The sequence below is a fragment of the Miscanthus floridulus genome, chromosome 17 (genome assembly GCF_019320115.1).
Source record: "Miscanthus floridulus cultivar M001 chromosome 17, ASM1932011v1, whole genome shotgun sequence".
NCBI lineage: Eukaryota > Viridiplantae > Streptophyta > Magnoliopsida > Poales > Poaceae > Miscanthus > Miscanthus floridulus.
The window spans coordinates 11,133,447-11,151,566 of NC_089596.1; the positions used below are offsets into that span (position 1 = coordinate 11,133,447).

General features: G+C 46.5%; 1 protein-coding gene across 1 annotated transcript; it reads right to left on the reverse strand.

Annotated features, from left to right (window-relative positions):
• Positions 1 to 15,701: 15,701 nt before the first annotated feature.
• LOC136515214 (uncharacterized) lies at positions 15,702 to 16,127 on the reverse strand. Its single transcript, XM_066508873.1, has one exon. It carries the CDS (start codon positions 16,125 to 16,127, stop codon positions 15,702 to 15,704), a length of 426 nt encoding a protein of 141 aa, XP_066364970.1.
• Positions 16,128 to 18,120: the final 1,993 nt, after the last annotated feature.

Here is an 18,120-nt window from a genome sequence, read left to right on the forward strand (position 1 = left end):
TGAGCACTCTCCACAAGAGTGTAGGCATCCCAAACTCTCCAAGGAACGTGTGACGTTGACGGGTATGTGGAGCAAGCTGATGGCTGGGAGCTCTGCCTCTGGTGGACTTGCGAGCAGTCTGCTTTGTGCGTGCCATCTGCACCATTAACATGTACCCTCTGGTGAGACAATGCCAAAATGGATAAGAGTTACATAACCGAGTAAGAATTTTATAAGGGGAGGAACAATATAGTTATGTGAATGGTAATTTAACATGATGCATGCTCGTGCCGTACGTCCTCACAAACTTAGGAAAAAAATTGTTTCTAACGGTAGACACGGTGGCATACATACGTTCTCTCATAAATAGCGTAACTAGTCGAGCTACACGTTTCGTTGTTAGTGTACCTACATAAAATTTCATTTTAGCCCTAAACCCGTAATGAAATATGCAGAATGTAATTGTAAATACTTCCATATATGTATACCCATACATATACTTCCGTATCAATCTACTCGACAATAATTTAAACCCACAATTAAATACGTACCATATACACATGCAAGCATGCATACATAGCTGTACCAAAGCTAACTCTTCCCGACCGCACGCTCACATCTTGCAGTCATACACTCATCATCTTACCTTGGCGTAGAGGCATTTGATCCATACATTACCACTCAAATGAATGGTATCCATACAATAGGACGCCATATGGACGACGAAGTAAAAACCCCCATGTTAGTACTTAAATAGCCACCTAATAGTCCTTAATTTGGGCATAAGGAAAGTGATCATTGGCACACTTTAGATTTCAAATACCTATTATATCACTATTAGTTGCTAGAGAAGGGTTTTTGGAAAACAAAAACTTTTGTTTTAAATACACTTGTGACAAATAATGCCGAATCTTGCTCTGATGCCAGCTGTCGCAGAACCGACCAATTTATAAGAATACAAGTACAATGGCAATCCGCAAGCGGTCGCACTGTCATACTTGAACCCATATAAACCTGGTAGTCTATCGAGTACCACGACGGGTCTCGATAAACGATTTACAACAACCAAGATCGTACAGGATTCAACATACATGCCATATATTACATAAAGTTCACAGATACTTTTCCTCATCAGAGTACGAATAAAAGTTATTACAAACCGAGTTTGATAATAAAGCGGAAGCAAATAAGTTCGAAGATAAAGTTTCCAACATAGTTTGATACAGTGCCAAATAAGATCACGGTCCACAAAAGCAAGGATAGGAATTAATAAAGAAGCCTGCCCAAGGCTTACTCCTCATCCACAGCGGGATAGAAGCAACTCTTACAATAACCATGATACATAGTGCCATCTACAACAATGGGAAAATAAACCCTGAGTACGAGAAGGTACTCAGCTAGACTTACCCGTCATGAACCAGAAATAAAATGACTCCAAGGATTATGCAAGGCTATATAATTGGACGTAACTTGACAACATTTTTGCGTAAAAGTAATTGAGTCATGGTACAGTTACAATTTCTTTATCAGGTTAATTATAACTATCCATTTCTAGATTAGCAACTATCATGTGCCAAACATGTGGTATATCATTTAGAAGCATACAATAGTAACCATAGTAGGTATTGTAATTCCATATTCATCCAAACCATCATGTTTCATAACATAGTTGCTACGATATTGGGACTAGCCAAGTTTCTCACTATCCGGGAGAGACGGCGATTCGAATCGATTTCAACCAGCGGGAATTTATTCCTAACACAAACCCAGGTCTACCAGCCACGATAGCCTTAGGTCACCTTTGGTACAACTCAAGTACACATTTCGTGGGTCCGTACTGCGCCGCACAATCTGGAACACCAGATGCCAGGATGCTCAGGCCAAGCCTACCCTTGGGCTCAGTCTGATCGTTCCCCGGAAGGAGCGCACAACAGAACGGTTCCCGGCCTGAGTTGAATTACTCGGCTTCGCGGTCGGAACGAGTTATCCGGTCAGCTAAGTGAGAGGCATGCATTCAATCTTGTCAGAAGCACCAACAACGGTACGGTCCTTAATCAACACAGACGGGGATAAATCCACACCCAAGACCTCCATGTCTTGTTGCTTCTCTATCGACTTCCCGTCCGGTCTCGATTTACTTTTACCTCATGGTTCTGTTCCACGATAGCAGATATAGTCAACCGTGCTCCGGTATCCACCTACATCTCATAGGTGACAGGATATCACCTGACTTCTACCAGTCTAAGCATGGCTAAGCATATATTCGATCCTGGACCTATACCGGTTAAAGGTGTAATATCTAGACAAGGAATGTACATGCATCAAGTGGTTCCATTCAACTCTTATAACCTAATGCATAAATCATAATTACGTAAGTAAACATTTGTAAATTACTGGGAGACTTATAATGCTCCGGGGCTTACCTCATAGGAAGGAAGTAGGGCGGTGGTCAGGGCACTCCGGAAGCTCTTCAGGGTTCCGCTCCACGCCTTCGGGAGCGGCGGCTTGTGGATCCTCCTGCTGGTTCCCTTCCTCTGCTTCTTCAAATTCCAGCAACGTGATCTCTTCCTTCGATCCTAGATGCATGACTATGGTGTAAGTATTACGAATGCATATATGTAAACAAGTGCATCATGTTTATTGAGTAGGTGCATATCTCTTCTCGATTATTAATTAACTACTTCTACAATGCATTGACTATGCCACAAAACAATAGCAATTTGTTTTGCTCATAACTGGGGTTCTGCTAATCCAAATACAGTGATCCTAGACTTTCTGGAAAGCTTATCAAATTCTCTACAACTTTGTTATTAACCATTTTTACAGTACATATCATTTTCCACATGTAACTCATCAAACTACAGAATCCATCTAGAAACTATTCAACATGCAATATAAAGTAACGATACTTCTACTTCATGTAATCATTCAAAATTTGACAACATAGAATCTACCAACAGTTTAAGCATACCAATTACATTTAAGATAATATAATGGTGAAGCCCAAACTATTTATTTAATTGCCTTTATTATTTTATTTATATATCTAGGTTAAATAATAAATATATATCAGATGTACTTAATAAATTCTCAAAACTTTACAGTGCCTTTCTAATGCTATCAAAGGACTACTATAAAAATTTCATGTCATTTTACTAAGTAGAACATCTTATACAAAAATGACAAGGAAGCAAGGCTTGAAATAGCATAAATGGAAAATCCTATTGAAAAGTGTCAAGCAACAGATTTCCTATTTTTCTTAACATCCATATGGTAATAGGATTTCCTCCAACAAATTTCATGAATTTTGGACTCATAAATAATTTATAAAAATTCATGCAAGGATTGACTATTCATAAAAGAAAAATCTATAACTATAAATCTACACATGCACTGATCCTCAAATTTTTACCAGAGTTCATACATGACAAGAATAGCTTACCACAAAAAATTCATATTTTTTGGAGCATAGGAACTCTAGATATAAAATAAACAAATTTGAATGCATTCAAAAGCACAATTCAAATCCCTATTTAAATCTCCAAAAATTTCTACTGTAAGTGCCAAGGTAATATTTTTAATAAATACTAAACTTCCTAATGAACACTACAAAATTTATTTCACAAATTTAGGAGCTACCAAACTGAAGATACAAAAATCACAAATCACACTTGAATCTGGAATTTTTGAACTAGCCCTCAACACTGCTGTCGCTGACCGGTGGGACCTACACGTCAGTTGGACCCACATGTCATCGAGACGAAATAGAGCAGCGGCGCTGCGAGATGATGGTGCGGCCAAAGCTCGCCGACGGCGAATTTGCCGGCGGTGACACCTTCACTACGTGATCTACGTGACCTAGCGCACCGGTTGAGCTACTCGGCGGGACCTCTCGTCGGGGCTACGCATGGCGGCGACGCTCATGGCAGCTCGACGGAGCGGGATGACGGCGCTACGCCGGTGGAGGCCACGGCGAAGCAAGCTCAAGCACTAATGAGCTTCTACGGACTCAGTCGAACCTAGCGCACAAGAAATCACAGCAAGAGGTGTACGGTGGCCTTCTAGCCACGGTGACGGACTTGGCGGTGGAGCTCTGGTGAGCTTGCGCACAATGCTGGCGCTTACCGAGTGCTATCAGCGGGCACGGGAGGAGGCAGTGAGTTGCTGGGGTGGCGATGGAGTGCTGCGGTGGTGATGGAGTGGCTAGGCGCGAGCTTGCGCCCGGCTATGGCGACGGCGGAGCTACGGGAGCTCGACGGCTGCTGCTGGCGCTGCGAGACGACGAAGGAGGAGCGGGGAAAATGAAATGAGGGCGCTGGGCGTTGCGGGCGGGTGCTGGTGTGTTGAAGGTGCGCTTTGGCCTGCCTTGGCCGCGCTGGGCAGAGCGCCGGTGACGCGCGGCCACACTCCGCGCCACGCGGCGACCACGGCCTGAACCGGTCGGCCACTGAAGGCTTTGATTCAGTTCGTTCAGTGAACCAAAACCGAGCCTGACGACGGGTTTTCACGTTGAACAAACTCTTAATCCGTGGACTTCTAGCCAAAACTTCCTAAACCGAATTTGTAGACCTATATACCAGCTACAATATTTGTTCAAAGCACTTGTTCTAATTCACAACAGAAACAGAGTAACATCATGCTCAAGGTCGGCTTGTCAGGCTATCAGTGATCCAGACTTAGAAAAAATTAGTGTTGAAATCATGATTTTGCTGATTTTCGTGGGGCCTATTCAAGCATGTTAGAAGCTAAATCAGTTCATGACCCAAAAATAAAAGTTGTTCCTTAAGTCAAACACTACAACTTTGCTTTAGTGATCTCCTCCATGCAAGGTCTCTAGCACCTAGTTCAACTTTAGTCAAACATGTCACTTTTAAATGATGATACACATCAAAGCATAGCTTAATGACCAAACTAGCCCTAGCCCTAAATACCAAAGTTGTTCATGATGATATCGTAAGCATGTTTAAGCAATTTGCAAGGTCATTCAATCATTTCATGTAGTAGTCACTCATAGGGCCATTTAAAGTAATCACATGAAACATGACTTAAAGGCTTGATTATGAAAAGTGACTTTCATGAACAATGCTCTAATTGCTAACCCAAGTGTGGTTACATGTTTTTGTGACTCACAACCACCAAGTACATGTTTTCATTCATGATCATTTGCATATACACATGGAGACATAAAATAACGAGAAAGGTTACATATGATAATGAAACATGTGATAACAAGCAAATGTTGCAGATGTTTCAATCAAATGTTTCAATTGTAAATGCTTGTTTATGAATGTGTGATGATCATGCTCATGTTATGCAAGTCAAGTTATGCAAGGCTAACACCCGAGGTGTTACATTCTTGTCACACCATCTCGCAATGTCTTCACCTTAGGCCTAAGCCGACGCCCATTGGAGGCCCATCAACCGTCCTCACGTATGCCTTGTTGACTTGATCGTTCCACACCTTGATGGGCCTCCGCCACCTTAGGGAACACCTTCGCCATGATCACCGCACTAGGCCTCCACTATCCCGGGGAGAGCCTCTGCCGTCTTAGGGAGAAACTCATCGTCATCCTTGTAGAGCCTCCGCCATCTCGGGGAGAATCTCCGCCACTGTTCTTGTGCTAGGCCTCCGCCGTCTTAGGGAGAGCCTCTGCCATCTTGGGGGGAACCTCCGCCACTGTTCTTGTGCCAGGCCTCTACCGTCTTGGGGAGAGCCTCCGCCATTTTGGAAAGAGCCTCCACCATCTTGGGGAGAGCCTCCGCCATTTTGGAAAGAGCCTCCGCCGCTGTTCTTGTGCTAGGCCTCTGCCGTCTTGGGGAGAGCCTCCACCATTTTGGAAAGAGCCTCCGCCGCTATTCTTGTGCTAGGCCTCCACCATCTTGGGGAGAGCCTCCGCTAATGTTCTTATGCTAGGCCTCCGCCATCTTGGGGAGAGCCTCCGCTGTTTTGGAAAGAGCCTCTGCTGCTGTTCCTTCATCAGGCCTCTTCTAGGGGGAGTTGGCCCATACTCCATATGGGCTCCCCCAACATCTTTTCAAAAAAAGAGCTTGTACAACTAGTAGGAAGGTCAGGTGGCTGGTGCTGATGGCTGATCTCTGTACCAAAAAAAGAAAGGTTTATTGTTGAACATGCTGCCATATGTAGGCAGTTGGACCTATGGCGTCGTTGCTGTTTCTTCGATGTTACCCGAACATACACAGTCGAAGCTATATTTTTGGGCGTGATTGGTTGCTACATAGTGTGCTAGTCAGGATGGAGGACTGTGCAGGCTCGAACCATACCAGATGAGACCATGCACCTTGGCATGTTTAGTTGCAAATGAGTGTAGCATACTAGATCATAGGAATCATGTTTGGTTGCTTGTGTGGACGGTTTTGTGGTATGAATTAGTGTGCCCAGCTGTGTTTGGTTTGGCGCACGAAAGAAGGTGTGAGCACCCAGGTATGGTTTTGGTGAGGTTACCACCCTACTCAATAGTACAAGGCAGACAATAGAGATGTTTTTGCGTCTCAGTTCATTGTGCGCTGCCATTGACAATGACCTTGGAGCATCTAATGACAAAATACAAGCATACAACAATTTTCTCATCTAATAGTCAACAACATTAGGGTCACAGTACCTCACAAGGTCATTGTCATTATAAGTTTGCACGGCACATTTTAAGCATCACAGGTAGTGTTGACAAAATATGGTCGACAGTCTACCTAGGGGTATGCCCAAGGTAGTAGATTATCGGTAGACAGATGCGCAAGCTACAAACAAGATGGTGACACAAGACAGACATGAGGTTATATCCAGGTTTGGTTGCCGTGAAGGCGTAATACCTACGTCCTACGTCTGATTGTATTATTGTATGTCAATGAGAGATGTTTTTGAGAGGGGTCCCCTGCCCGCCTTATATAGTCTGGGGGGTAGGGTTACAGATCTGGAAACTAATTCTAACTAGTTACAATTGCCATAGGTGGCTAGATAAAGATTCCTATTCTAACTGACCAGGATCTTGCTTGATCTCTAAATCTATCTTGATTCCTTGCGCGGGACTCCAAGCAGATTGGCCGGGCCATGCATCATCTTCTAGTGGGCCGGGCCCCCTAGTCCGAGACAACCCAAGCCTAGCCGTAAGGGTATAGGGGTTAATACCCCCACAGCTAGTCCCCAAGCACCATGTATTATGCTGTGACACACCATTCAATCTTCTTCGACTAATGCGATCCGTCTTCATGTCATCAACAACTGGCTGAAACATTAACTAAGCAAATGTACCAGTATCCTGGTCAGAACAGAGAGTAGTAGACCGCGATTATAGCCAAAGATTCTGGTTGCCCGAAGAATGCATGGTGCTCTAAAGAAAAAAGAAAAAAAATTCTTTCCTGATCAAGTGTGCCCACTTGTATTTCTGAAAAAAATGTAAGTAACCCTTGTACAGTAGTAGTTATAACCAACAGTCAAAGCGTAGGAGTCGATAAAATAAACACATTCATCGCAAGGTGAAGTGTGCCCACTTAGTCTCCGAGCCTGATAGTAGGTGATGCAGGCACGTGGTGCTAGGGTCTAAAAAGAATTCCCAATTATATTGGAAATCCAATCATCGTACCAGCGATACGAGATGCACCGTTAGGTGCATCGTACCGATGTAGTCCCCGAGCTTGCTGGAAGGCAAGGTATCAGCCTTGTAGCAAGGTCTAAGTTAGAAAACATAAATGCCTCTCAACTGTATGTGAGTACTAATCACATGTAGCCAAGGAGAGCAGTCTCCGAGCTATGGTCAGAGAATGGTCGTTGCAGTCCCCGAGCATGGGTAAACAATGAATCCCCGAGAATAACCATAGCCAGTTCAGTCCCCGTGCATTAGGGCGATCAAGACATTCCCGAGCACTAGAGTGGTCAGAACAGTACCCGAGCACACTGGTGGTCTGGACAGTCCTCGGGCACAATGGTGGTCTGGACAGTCCCCGAGCACGATAGTGGTCTGGACAGTCCCCAAGCACGATGGTGGTCGGGATAATCCTCTTGCACAAAAAGTGTAGAAAAAAACCATATGCCACTTGAACTATTATTTCGTGAATTTATTTATTTGCTCTGACAAGTCTGGTCCGACACGTCTAGTCAAAGAAGTAGATGGGTATAGCACGTCATATTGTCTTTTTGTCTTATCAAGCGAACAGTTGCGTGGCACTTGTCAGTAGGTGCATCAGAGTGGGACCTCCCACACTGGCAATGAGGCACATATATTGGCATAGATCTCAAGGCTATGAAAACAACCGTCTGCGGCGTGTGCGCACGTCTCCCAAGAATCCTGGGAGGACAAAACGGCGCAACTCTTGGGTTAAATATGATATAAGATAGGTAAATTATTATTTACTGAACCCCATTGCCATTCACAACCGTAGCTTTCTTCTTCCTCTCGCCAACCCTAATACATCCAAAATCGCCACCAATCAATCCGCCACAATTTCCCTGTCCATCAGCAAGGCCAGAGTCATGGCAAAAAGTGATGCGCAGAAGAGAGCAGGGGTCATGGCGAAGGAGTGGTGGAAATCAAGAAGCAACGAGCAGACCATTGAAGACCTCGTCACCATGGGGGTACTCCACAACAAGGAGCTCGCAGGATGGCGTGCGCTGGAGGGCGAGGGGTACCCCAATCCACAACTAGGTGAGATCTCGGTGTTCGAGGACTTCTTTAAACGGGGATTTGGGGTTCTGGTACATCTGTTTCTTCAGGGGCTTTGTCTTTACTATGAGATTGGGATTTGCAATCTGCATCCCAACTCAATCCTCCTTATCGCCACTTTTATACATCTTTGCGAAGCATATGGCGGCTTCCAGCCCCATTTCGATTGTTTTCGCCATCTTTTCTATCTGCAGAAGAAAGGAGGCGGTGGTTCGAAGATAGCCGGGGGTGTGTACCTCAACCTCCGTGACGGCATGAAAGCCCAGTACCTGCACTGCCCATGGAACACGTCGCTAGATGACTGGTACAAGAAATGGTTCTACATCCACGAAGAGCCGAACATGATTACACTGTGCGACATGGCATACATTCCAGAGAAGAGGACAAGCTGGTCAGAGAAGCCCGAGCACCTAGAACAGATTCCAGAAATATTTGGAATGATCCTATGGAAAAAAAACTAGATGGTCCAAGCGTGGTCGGGAACTTCATCAGCCAATGGATCTAGCCCTGCCAGAGGAGAGTACATCCTGGCTATGTATATCAAGGTAGCGCAGATCCGACAAGGACGAAGTAGGGGGCGCTTGACAAAATCAAAGTCAAAGCCAGAATTGGAGAGCTGTTTAACTTAGCTGGTCCAAATTATGCCCGATTGAAAGACATCGAGCACGCTTTCATGCTTGCCCGACCTCCCCCAAAGGTAACTCGTCTTGCCCTGTACTCGTAGTTCTATGTTGTGGTAGGATAAGTGGAAACTTACTATGTTCACCCATTTTTGTTTTCTAGGTTAATGGTCAGGATAGAGCGACAGTGTTTGAGTCGCCACCCCCTAGAGTGGAATTGCCGCAATGAGCCGATCCCCCCACCCAGACCAGCGTCGAGATCGAAGACAAGGACATCGACTAGGCGGTGCTTGGAGCTGGAGAGGAGGCAGCGGCCCTAGCCGCTGGTAAGCAGCCGGCTATCCCCAAACAACCGAAGAAGAGATCAGCAACCACCCTATTTATCGGGGGGACGCTAAGTATCAATGAGCCCGAGGGAAGCCCGAAGGAGAAACCGACCAGCAAGCGTCGACAGACGATTTTTGCCTAGTCGGACGATGACACAGAGGAGGGAGAGGATGCAGACACCTTTCGACTTGTCCCTCAAAAGAGGAGGAAATAACTAGAGTCGATAGAGCAAGGTGTCTCCTCCATGCCTATGGGACCCACATTGCCAACGGTGGAGAAGGATGCAGCCGGGTCAATCTTAGGAGTACCTAGGCAAGGACCACGACCGGCGATGGGAGCGATAACTCAACCGAGCACGCCATCGGCCACTGTAGTAGAAAGTACAAGTGGCTGAGAGGTCGAGCACCAAGGCCCAGCGACAGTGCTGGATGTAGAGGGAGACCAGGAGTCACCCGCACAGCATGTGGAGCAAGTACGGCCAAAGAGACGTGCCTTCGCCACATTATTCCATGCTTCCAACATGTAAGTATTTGTAGCCTTGATGTAAACTTGCAATTTGCATTGAATACGATTGCCTTATGAGCTTATCTCGGATGTGCTAGGTCGGCATCCACCGAAAGTCCAGACCAGCTAGCTGGAAGTGGCATGGTGCCACCAATAAGTGTAGAGCAGACTGCCCAGTAGCCAACCACCGAGGAACCCATATTAGAAAATCCGTTAGAGCCTCAGCAAGCAAACAGTCAAACAACGGTCCCCGATCAGGTGGTCGAGAGAACAGTCGAGCCGGGCATGAGTGCTCCTAGCGCTGAACCTGCTGAAGGTAACACCTCAGTGTTGAGGGTAACAGAGTAGACCGAGGAGCAGCAGCCTAAGGTGAGCGCATAGACCACGTTTATTGATGCTGCAGCTCGAGGGAAGGCTGTGGTGATCACAGATACCGCTGATGTCGGACCAGCACTGAGACCTGAAGAAGAGCCCAAAGAGGATGAAGTGGAGGAGGTCCAGGGCCATTCGCAGGATAAGCAACAACATGTGTATGTGTCGCGTTGGCGGAACGACCAATGGGTTGTCCATAAGGAAATATCGGAGGTCGAAGAAACCATGAAAGTTGAACGGGCAGCGAAGCGGCTTGTTACAGAAGTGCAGGCAAGCTTCGCTTCACTAGCTAGTCTTGCTGTTTAGTCGTAGTTGTCTTACTTAGCTATCTACACTCAGGACTTAATGAAGACCATGAGGTACCACAAGAGATGCTTCGACTAGATCGAGGGGATCATTGCAGACAATAAGGAGCTGACGGCGGAGGTGGAACGCTTGCGCCAGCGACTCGAAGCCGCCAGTCATGAAAAGGCGGTGCAAGAGTCCCAGAACCAGGATCTGGTCAGGCAGCTTAGTAATAAAGAGCGGGAAATAACAAGTAAGTAGCCATTTAATCATACTGACTGCTCACAAGTGTTGTTGCGTTGTTGGTAGTAACAGCTGTAGTGTAGGCTTAGAAGCTGAAGTGATCCATCTCTGAGAGGAGAGCGGTCGTGTGGTTGGGAAGCGTGATCGCCTATCTAAGGACAACAGAAAACTGGCGCAAGACTAGTCGCAGCTCTGGGACCACACCACCAAGATGACAGAGGAGCTGAAAGGTAAGTTGTCCAACCGCCTTTGCTCATTTTTGTTGCCTACCGTAGCTTGGGGTAGTATAGCATTTGAACAACCTGTGTGATTTGCAGTTATAAAAATCAACGCAAAGAAGCATCTAGAGGCCGTGTTAAAAGACCATGAAGGCTAGAAGGGGCAATGCCAAGAGATCACCAAGGACCATAACACCTAGAAAAGCTGGTGCCAGGAGGTAGCAATGGGCATTTTACCGGTCCTTAACGTCATTGATCCGGCGTTAGTAGAGGACGTGCCAAGGGCGCCGCAGCTGGGATTGACTGAGAGATGCCAAAAGGCATGGGGATGGTTCCAGGAGTTCGTGAAGGAGGCGGGTGAGTACACAGGCACACATGTGCTAAGCATGGTATGTGCTCACTACCCCTTAATCGATCTCAAGCGCCTGGAGGCTGGATACCCGAAGGAGGTAGATCTAGACAAGGCTGAGGAGCTACGGATGACCCAGCTGGACTTGTCTGCGAAAATAATTGGCGACATTAACCTCTGTGGAGGCGCGACAGCACCTGTACAGGGAACACCATCAACAAGTCAGCTAGGAGCACCATCATTTTCAAGCCAACCAGCGAAGCCTGCGGTCTTGACCAGCCAGGCAGCGACAAGGCCATCTTCTTCAGCTCGATTAGTGCCAGAGTCCCTGAGACCCTTGCATGATGTTAGGCCCAGCGAGCAGTAGGTGCCGCGTGCCCCGACCAGCCAATAGTATAGGCTATAGCTGTAGAAGAAGATGTAGTTGTGTTATTATAAACTTGGACCTTTTTAGGCAAGCTTGTAATAATGTAACTATATATCAACATAAGCTTGTTTGTTTTGTAGAAAACATCTTTAAGCTCGGATATCATGTTGATGTAACTAAGTTAGAATGTGCTAGCATTTTGTTTAGTTGTATCCATTTAGTCAACACATCATCCTAAAAGGTTTGTACGGCCCTGGTTTGTCTTGCAGTCAGAGTGTGAGATGCGTAGCATGTGCACACGTAGAAACACACAAGTCAAACCAGAGAGCACGTGCCGATCACCCGTAGCATAGAGAGCGGATCCCGTGCATGCGTTGGGAGGAACCAAAGACAGGGCCTGCTCCAAAAACCCGATGAAGAATGGTGGTTGGTTTTAACTGGTAGAGTTAGAATAACAACAGACTTCGAAATGACACATTAGAGTGGTCAGAGAAATCATAATAGCTTTATTGAAATAAATCAATAGTACAAGAGGGGTACATATCTTAGTAGCTAAGCATAGAAATGCCTAAGCTTGTCGATGTGCCAGGAATTGGGTACGTCTGTGCCGTCTAGGCGAGCTAACCTGTAAGATGTAGGGCATGTAACCTCCTTGATCATGAAGGGTCCTTCCCATGGGGTTGTGAGCTTGTGGACACCAGCGTAATTTGTCTTCCACTTTAGGACCAGGTCTCCGACCACGAAGAACCGCTCCTTGATGTTCTTGTTGTAGTACCTGTGCAAAATAGCAAGGTATTTAGCTGTACGTACGCAAGAATCGAGCCGCTTCTCTTCTGCACTATTCACTTCTAGCTCCCATACTTCATTGGCCTTGTCTTCATCGAAATTCTCTACCCACGCTGATCTGAAGGCTATATCTGCTGGGAGCACTGCCTCAGTGCCATAAACCATAAAGTACGGTGATACGCTGGTATTGCGACTGGGCTGGGTTCTGAGACCCCAGACCACGGCTGGTAACTCTTTGAGCCATCTTCTAGGAGCTTTGTCATTTTCTCTATACATCCTCTTCTTGAGTTCATCTAGGATCATACCATTTGCTTGCTCAACCTGTCCATTAGCTCTAGGGTGTGCCACCGAGACATATTTTACTACTATGCTCCTTTCATCGCAGAAGTCCCAAAAAACATTCCCGGTGAATTGAGTACCCAGATCACTGATGATGCTATTAGGTATGCCGAAGCAATGGATGACCTGGTCGAGGAACGTGATAGCCTTTTCTGAAGATGCCTTGACCAAGGGCATGTACTCTATCCACTTGGAGAATTTGTCGATCAGCACAAAAACACATGTAAATTTCCCAGGGGCTAGTTTGAAAGGCTCGATCATATCTAGTCCCTAGCATGCGAAGGGCCAAGAGGCTGGTATAGTCTGAATCTCATGTGCTGGTACGTGAATTCTCTTGGCAAAGAACTGACAACCTTCATAATGGCGGACTAGCTTTTCTACATCGGCTACGGCTGACGGCCAATAGAACCCTGCTCGGAAAGCCTTGCCAACCAGCATTCTCGAGGCCATGTGGTTGCCGCAGGAGCCAGAGTGAATTTTGTCCAGGAGATGCTCACCATCCTCGTTGGTTATACACTTCATCAAGATTTCCTCCTTCGTGTTCTTACGCCACAACTTGCCATCGACGAGCAGATACTACTTACTGCGATGTATTAGGCGTTCGTTTTCTATCCGATCGGTGTAACCGCTACCATCTGTCAGGTACTTGATGAAAGGTACTCTCTAGTCAGGCTCCTTAGTGGTCAGAGGTGGTTCGGTGGTGTTTGACGCTAGAACCGTAGCCACCAATAGCTGGTTTGGAGGCTTGTCGACCGCAGGATCTTCTTCTTTGATGGAGGACGTGAGAAGGTCTTGAACAAATACGCCATGTGGGACTTTGGCTTGGGATGATCCTAACTTTGACAGCGCATTTGCTGCTTGATTTTTGTCTCGGACCACATGTGTGTACTCGATGCCATAGAACTTGCCTTCTAGCTTTCTGATCGCTTTGCGGTATGCGTCCATCTTTTCGCTGGTCGTATCCCAATCCTTGTTGAGTTGGTTGATGACCAAAGCCGAGTCTCCATAGACATAGATACATTTGACACCAAGCTCAACCGTGATGCGCAGACCATGTAGGCATGCTTCGTACTCGGCGGCATTATTAGATGGCGGGAAATAAATCCTGAGGACATATCAGAGCTGCTCCTTGGATGGTGATACAAAAAGGACTCCTGCTCCTACGCCATCGATGTTGAGAGAGCCATCGAAGTACATCTTCCAATACTCGATGGGCCCCTGAGAAGCAGGTGTACTTAAGTTTGTCCACTCGATGGTGAAATCGACAAGTGCCTAAGACTTGATTGTAGTACGGCTTGCAAATTCCAAGGAGAAAGGGCATAGCTCCATTGCCCATTTGACGATGCGCCCATTTGCATCCTCGTTGCGGATGATGTTTCCCAGAGGGTACTCAGTCATGACCACCACACGATATCCGTCAAAGTAGTGTTTCAACTTTCGGGATGTAATTAGTATGGCGTAGATCAATTTCTGAATCTGTGGGTACCTGGTCTTGGATTCATTGAGCACCTCACTGATGAAATAAATCAGTCGCTGTACCTTGTAGATGTGGCTGGGCTCGTCATGCTCAACCACCATGGCAGTGGAGACCACTCGATTAGTTGCCACGATGTAAAGCAGGAGGGTTTCGTCTTCTCTGGGAGCAGTGAGAACCAGAGGTGATGTAAGGAATTGTTTCAACTATGTAAAGGCAGCGTTTGCTTCCTTCGACCACTCAAACTTCTCGGATGCTTTGAGTAGCTTGAAAAATGGTAGTCCTTTTTTGCCTAATCTTGATATAAAATGACTGAGGGCAGCCATGCATCTGGTAAGCTTCTAAACATCCTTCACCTTTTTGGGTGGCTTCATGTCCAAAACAGCTTTTACCTTCTCCGGATTAGGGCGTATGCCATCGTGACTGACGACGTTGCCGAGCAGTATACTAGATGGAACACCAAAGATGCACTTCTTTGGGTTTAATTTCTAGTAGAATTTGTTAAGGGCTACAAAGGTACGCTCCAGGTTGTTAACAAGGGTGTATGCTTCCTTGGTTTTGATAACTACATCATCAACATAAGCCTCGACAAGGTCGTCTTTTATCTCGTCATTGAGGCAGGCCTGTATAGCGCATTGGTAGGTAGCCCCGGCGTTCTTGAGCCCGAACGACATGGTCGTGTAGCAGTAGGCGCCGAAGGGTGTGATGAAGGATGTCTTGATCTGGTCATCCTTTTTGAGAGCGATCTGGTGATAACCAGAGTAGCAATCGAGAAAGGAGAGCAACTCACAACCGGCAGTTGAATCTATGACCTCGTCTATGCAAGGCAAGCCGAAGGGGTCTTTAGGGCAGTGTTTGTTGAGATCAGTGTAATCAACGCACATTCTCCATTCATTATTCTTTTTGCATACAAGAACTAGGTTGGCTAACCACTCCGGATGATACACTTCTTTGATAAATCCGGCTGCTAAAAGCCATGTAACTTCTACCCTAATAGCCTCCTTTTTGTCGTGAGCGAACCGTCGTAGCTTCTGCTTAATAGGTTTGGCCTTGCCATCGACATTTAAGGAGTGCTCGATCAAGTTCCAAGGTACACCGGGCATGTTAGCAGGTTTCCATGCGAACACACTCACGTTGCTCCTCAAAAACCTGATGAGCGCGACTTCCTATTTAGGATCTAGGTTGACCCCGATAAGGGCCATTTTGCTGGGATCGCCGTCGACCAGCTGGATCTCTTTGTGCTCTTTGGACTTGATGTTCTTGTGAGGAGCCTCGAGTTCTAGGATCTCTAGGTGATCGGCTGGGGTCTTCTTAGCGTCGAGTGTGGTCTCGGCCATGCGAATAGAGAGGTTGTGAGCCTCTGCTATTTTAAAACTGTCATCCTTGCAGGTGTAAGCGGCGTATACATTGCTCCTGAGAGTTAGAACCCCCTTCTCAGTAGGCATCTTGAGCACCAGATACCTGTAGTGAGGTATGGGCATGAACTTGGTGAGTGCTGGTCGACCAAGGATAGCATTGTAGGTGTCTTCAAAGTCAGCGACCATGAAGTTGACGTAGTCGGTGCGGAAGTGGTCTGGGGTGCCAAATTGCATAGGTAGCGTGATCTACTCGAGAGGTGTAGAGCTCTGTCTGAGGAGAACACCCCAGAACTGTGCCTCGTATGGCCTGAGATTAGCCTAGGTTATCTTCAGGGCTGGCATATTGTTCTTGAACAGTATATTGATGGAACTGCCATCGTTAATCAGCACTCTATCGAACTGAACCTTGTTGATGCAAGGATCGAGGACTAGAGGAAAATGTCCTGGCTTAGGTATTGTGGCCCATTGGTCCTTTCTGCTGAAGGAGATCTCGCAGTGAGACCAAAGAGGGAGCTGTGGATCGGCGATGAGGTTGTCGGCATTGGCCACGTTCAAGCAAGCGCGGGCGAGCAGCTTGCGCTCTCGCTTGGTCTCGATGCACAGTTTGCTCGCAATGATGGTGTGGACACGGTTGGTTGGCTTGACGTACTTGTGATGGGGATCTGTGTCTTCATCATCGTTGTCCTCGTTACGCTGCTCCTCTACGTTGTTAGGCTTGTCGGATGTATCCGGAGCCTATTGGTGCGTGTAGATAGATTTGAGAACGCAGCAATTCTCCATGGTATGGTTTGAACTAGGATGGAGCTGGTAGGGTCCTTTCAATGCTTTGGTATAGTCTTCTTCGTAGTTGCGACGTCCGCCACCTTTTTTAACGGTGTTGACCTCGCCGTCGTCTTCCTGAGCACGCTTGCCCCTGTAATCGTCATGGCGATTACGCCGCTGATTACGCTGGTCACGAGAACCGTTGTGCTGGTTGTGGCGATCAGAATTGTCGTTCCAACCATGGTTGCCACGATAGTCGTCGTGGTGTGGGGGGTGGTCAGAGCGTGGAACCCTTGCTGCTTCTTCGACAATTATCTTTTTAGCATCATTGGCATCCACATATTTTTTAGCAGTGGCTAGGAGCGCTATGACCGATTCAGGTCTCTTGCGGAGGAGCTTGTCCCTTAGGGCATCTTGGAAGCGGAGACCAGTGATGAAAGCTTCGATTGCCTCGTTGTCAGAGATTGATGGGACCTTGATGCGCATCTTCAAGAAGCGTCGGACGTACTCACGTAGTGGCTCATCTTTGCGATCTTGAATCTGCTGCAGATCGTATTTGTTGCCGGGCTGCTCGCAAGTAGCAATGAAGTTGTTGATGAAGGCTTGCTTGAGCTCTTGCCAAGAATCAAAGTAGTTTGCTGGCAAGCTAACCAGCCATTGGTGGCCTGCATGGCCGACGGCGACTGGGAAGTAATTAGACATGACGTGCTCGTCAGCCATGGCTGATCTGCACGTAGTTTCATAGTGCATGACCCATAATTCGGGGTTTTCCTTGCCGTCGTACTTCTGAAGTTTTTCGAGCTTGAAGTTCTTGGGCCATATGACTTGGCGAAGGTGTGGAGTAAACTGCTTAAAACCCGGAGGGCCATGGGTAGTATCATATTCCATACGGCGATAGCTTTCGTGGGATGCATGATCGTTGGCTCTTTGGTTAATGCGATCGCATAGATCGTGTTCTCCGAGGGAGTGGCGGAGATCGTTATTGCCATCATAGTGACCCCGATTGCCACCCTGGTTAACCCTGCGACTGTGGTTATCATGGTGATTATCATGGTTGTCTCGGCGGTTGTCATCCCTGTAACACCATATGTGTTTGGCTCCCACAAAATTGCATTTCATTTCATAAACATGTGCATCATCTACCCCATCATGCCATTGTACTGAAACATGTATATGCAACATTCTCAATTGTGGTTGTTTCATACTTGATTGCTTGTGAATGGTAGTAGTGCAACATGTGATTGCAACATGAGTTTCTCATACCTTGAAACATGGCAACATGGTAGTAATATGACAAGTTTAAAATTACAACAAAGTCATGAAACATGTGAAACATGGAATTGCAACATTAGGGTAAATGGAGTGTTTTGTTGTTTCATCACATGTGATCCTTAGAAGTTGGTGTAGCACTTGTGTAGAGTGGTTAATTATGGTCTAATACACCTTAACTACACTTAGGGTAATT

Coding starts and splice junctions, on each gene's coding strand:
- LOC136515214 (XM_066508873.1), bottom strand. CDS start 16,127: ATGCAATTTGGCACCCCAGACCACTTCCGCACCGACTACGTCAACTTC.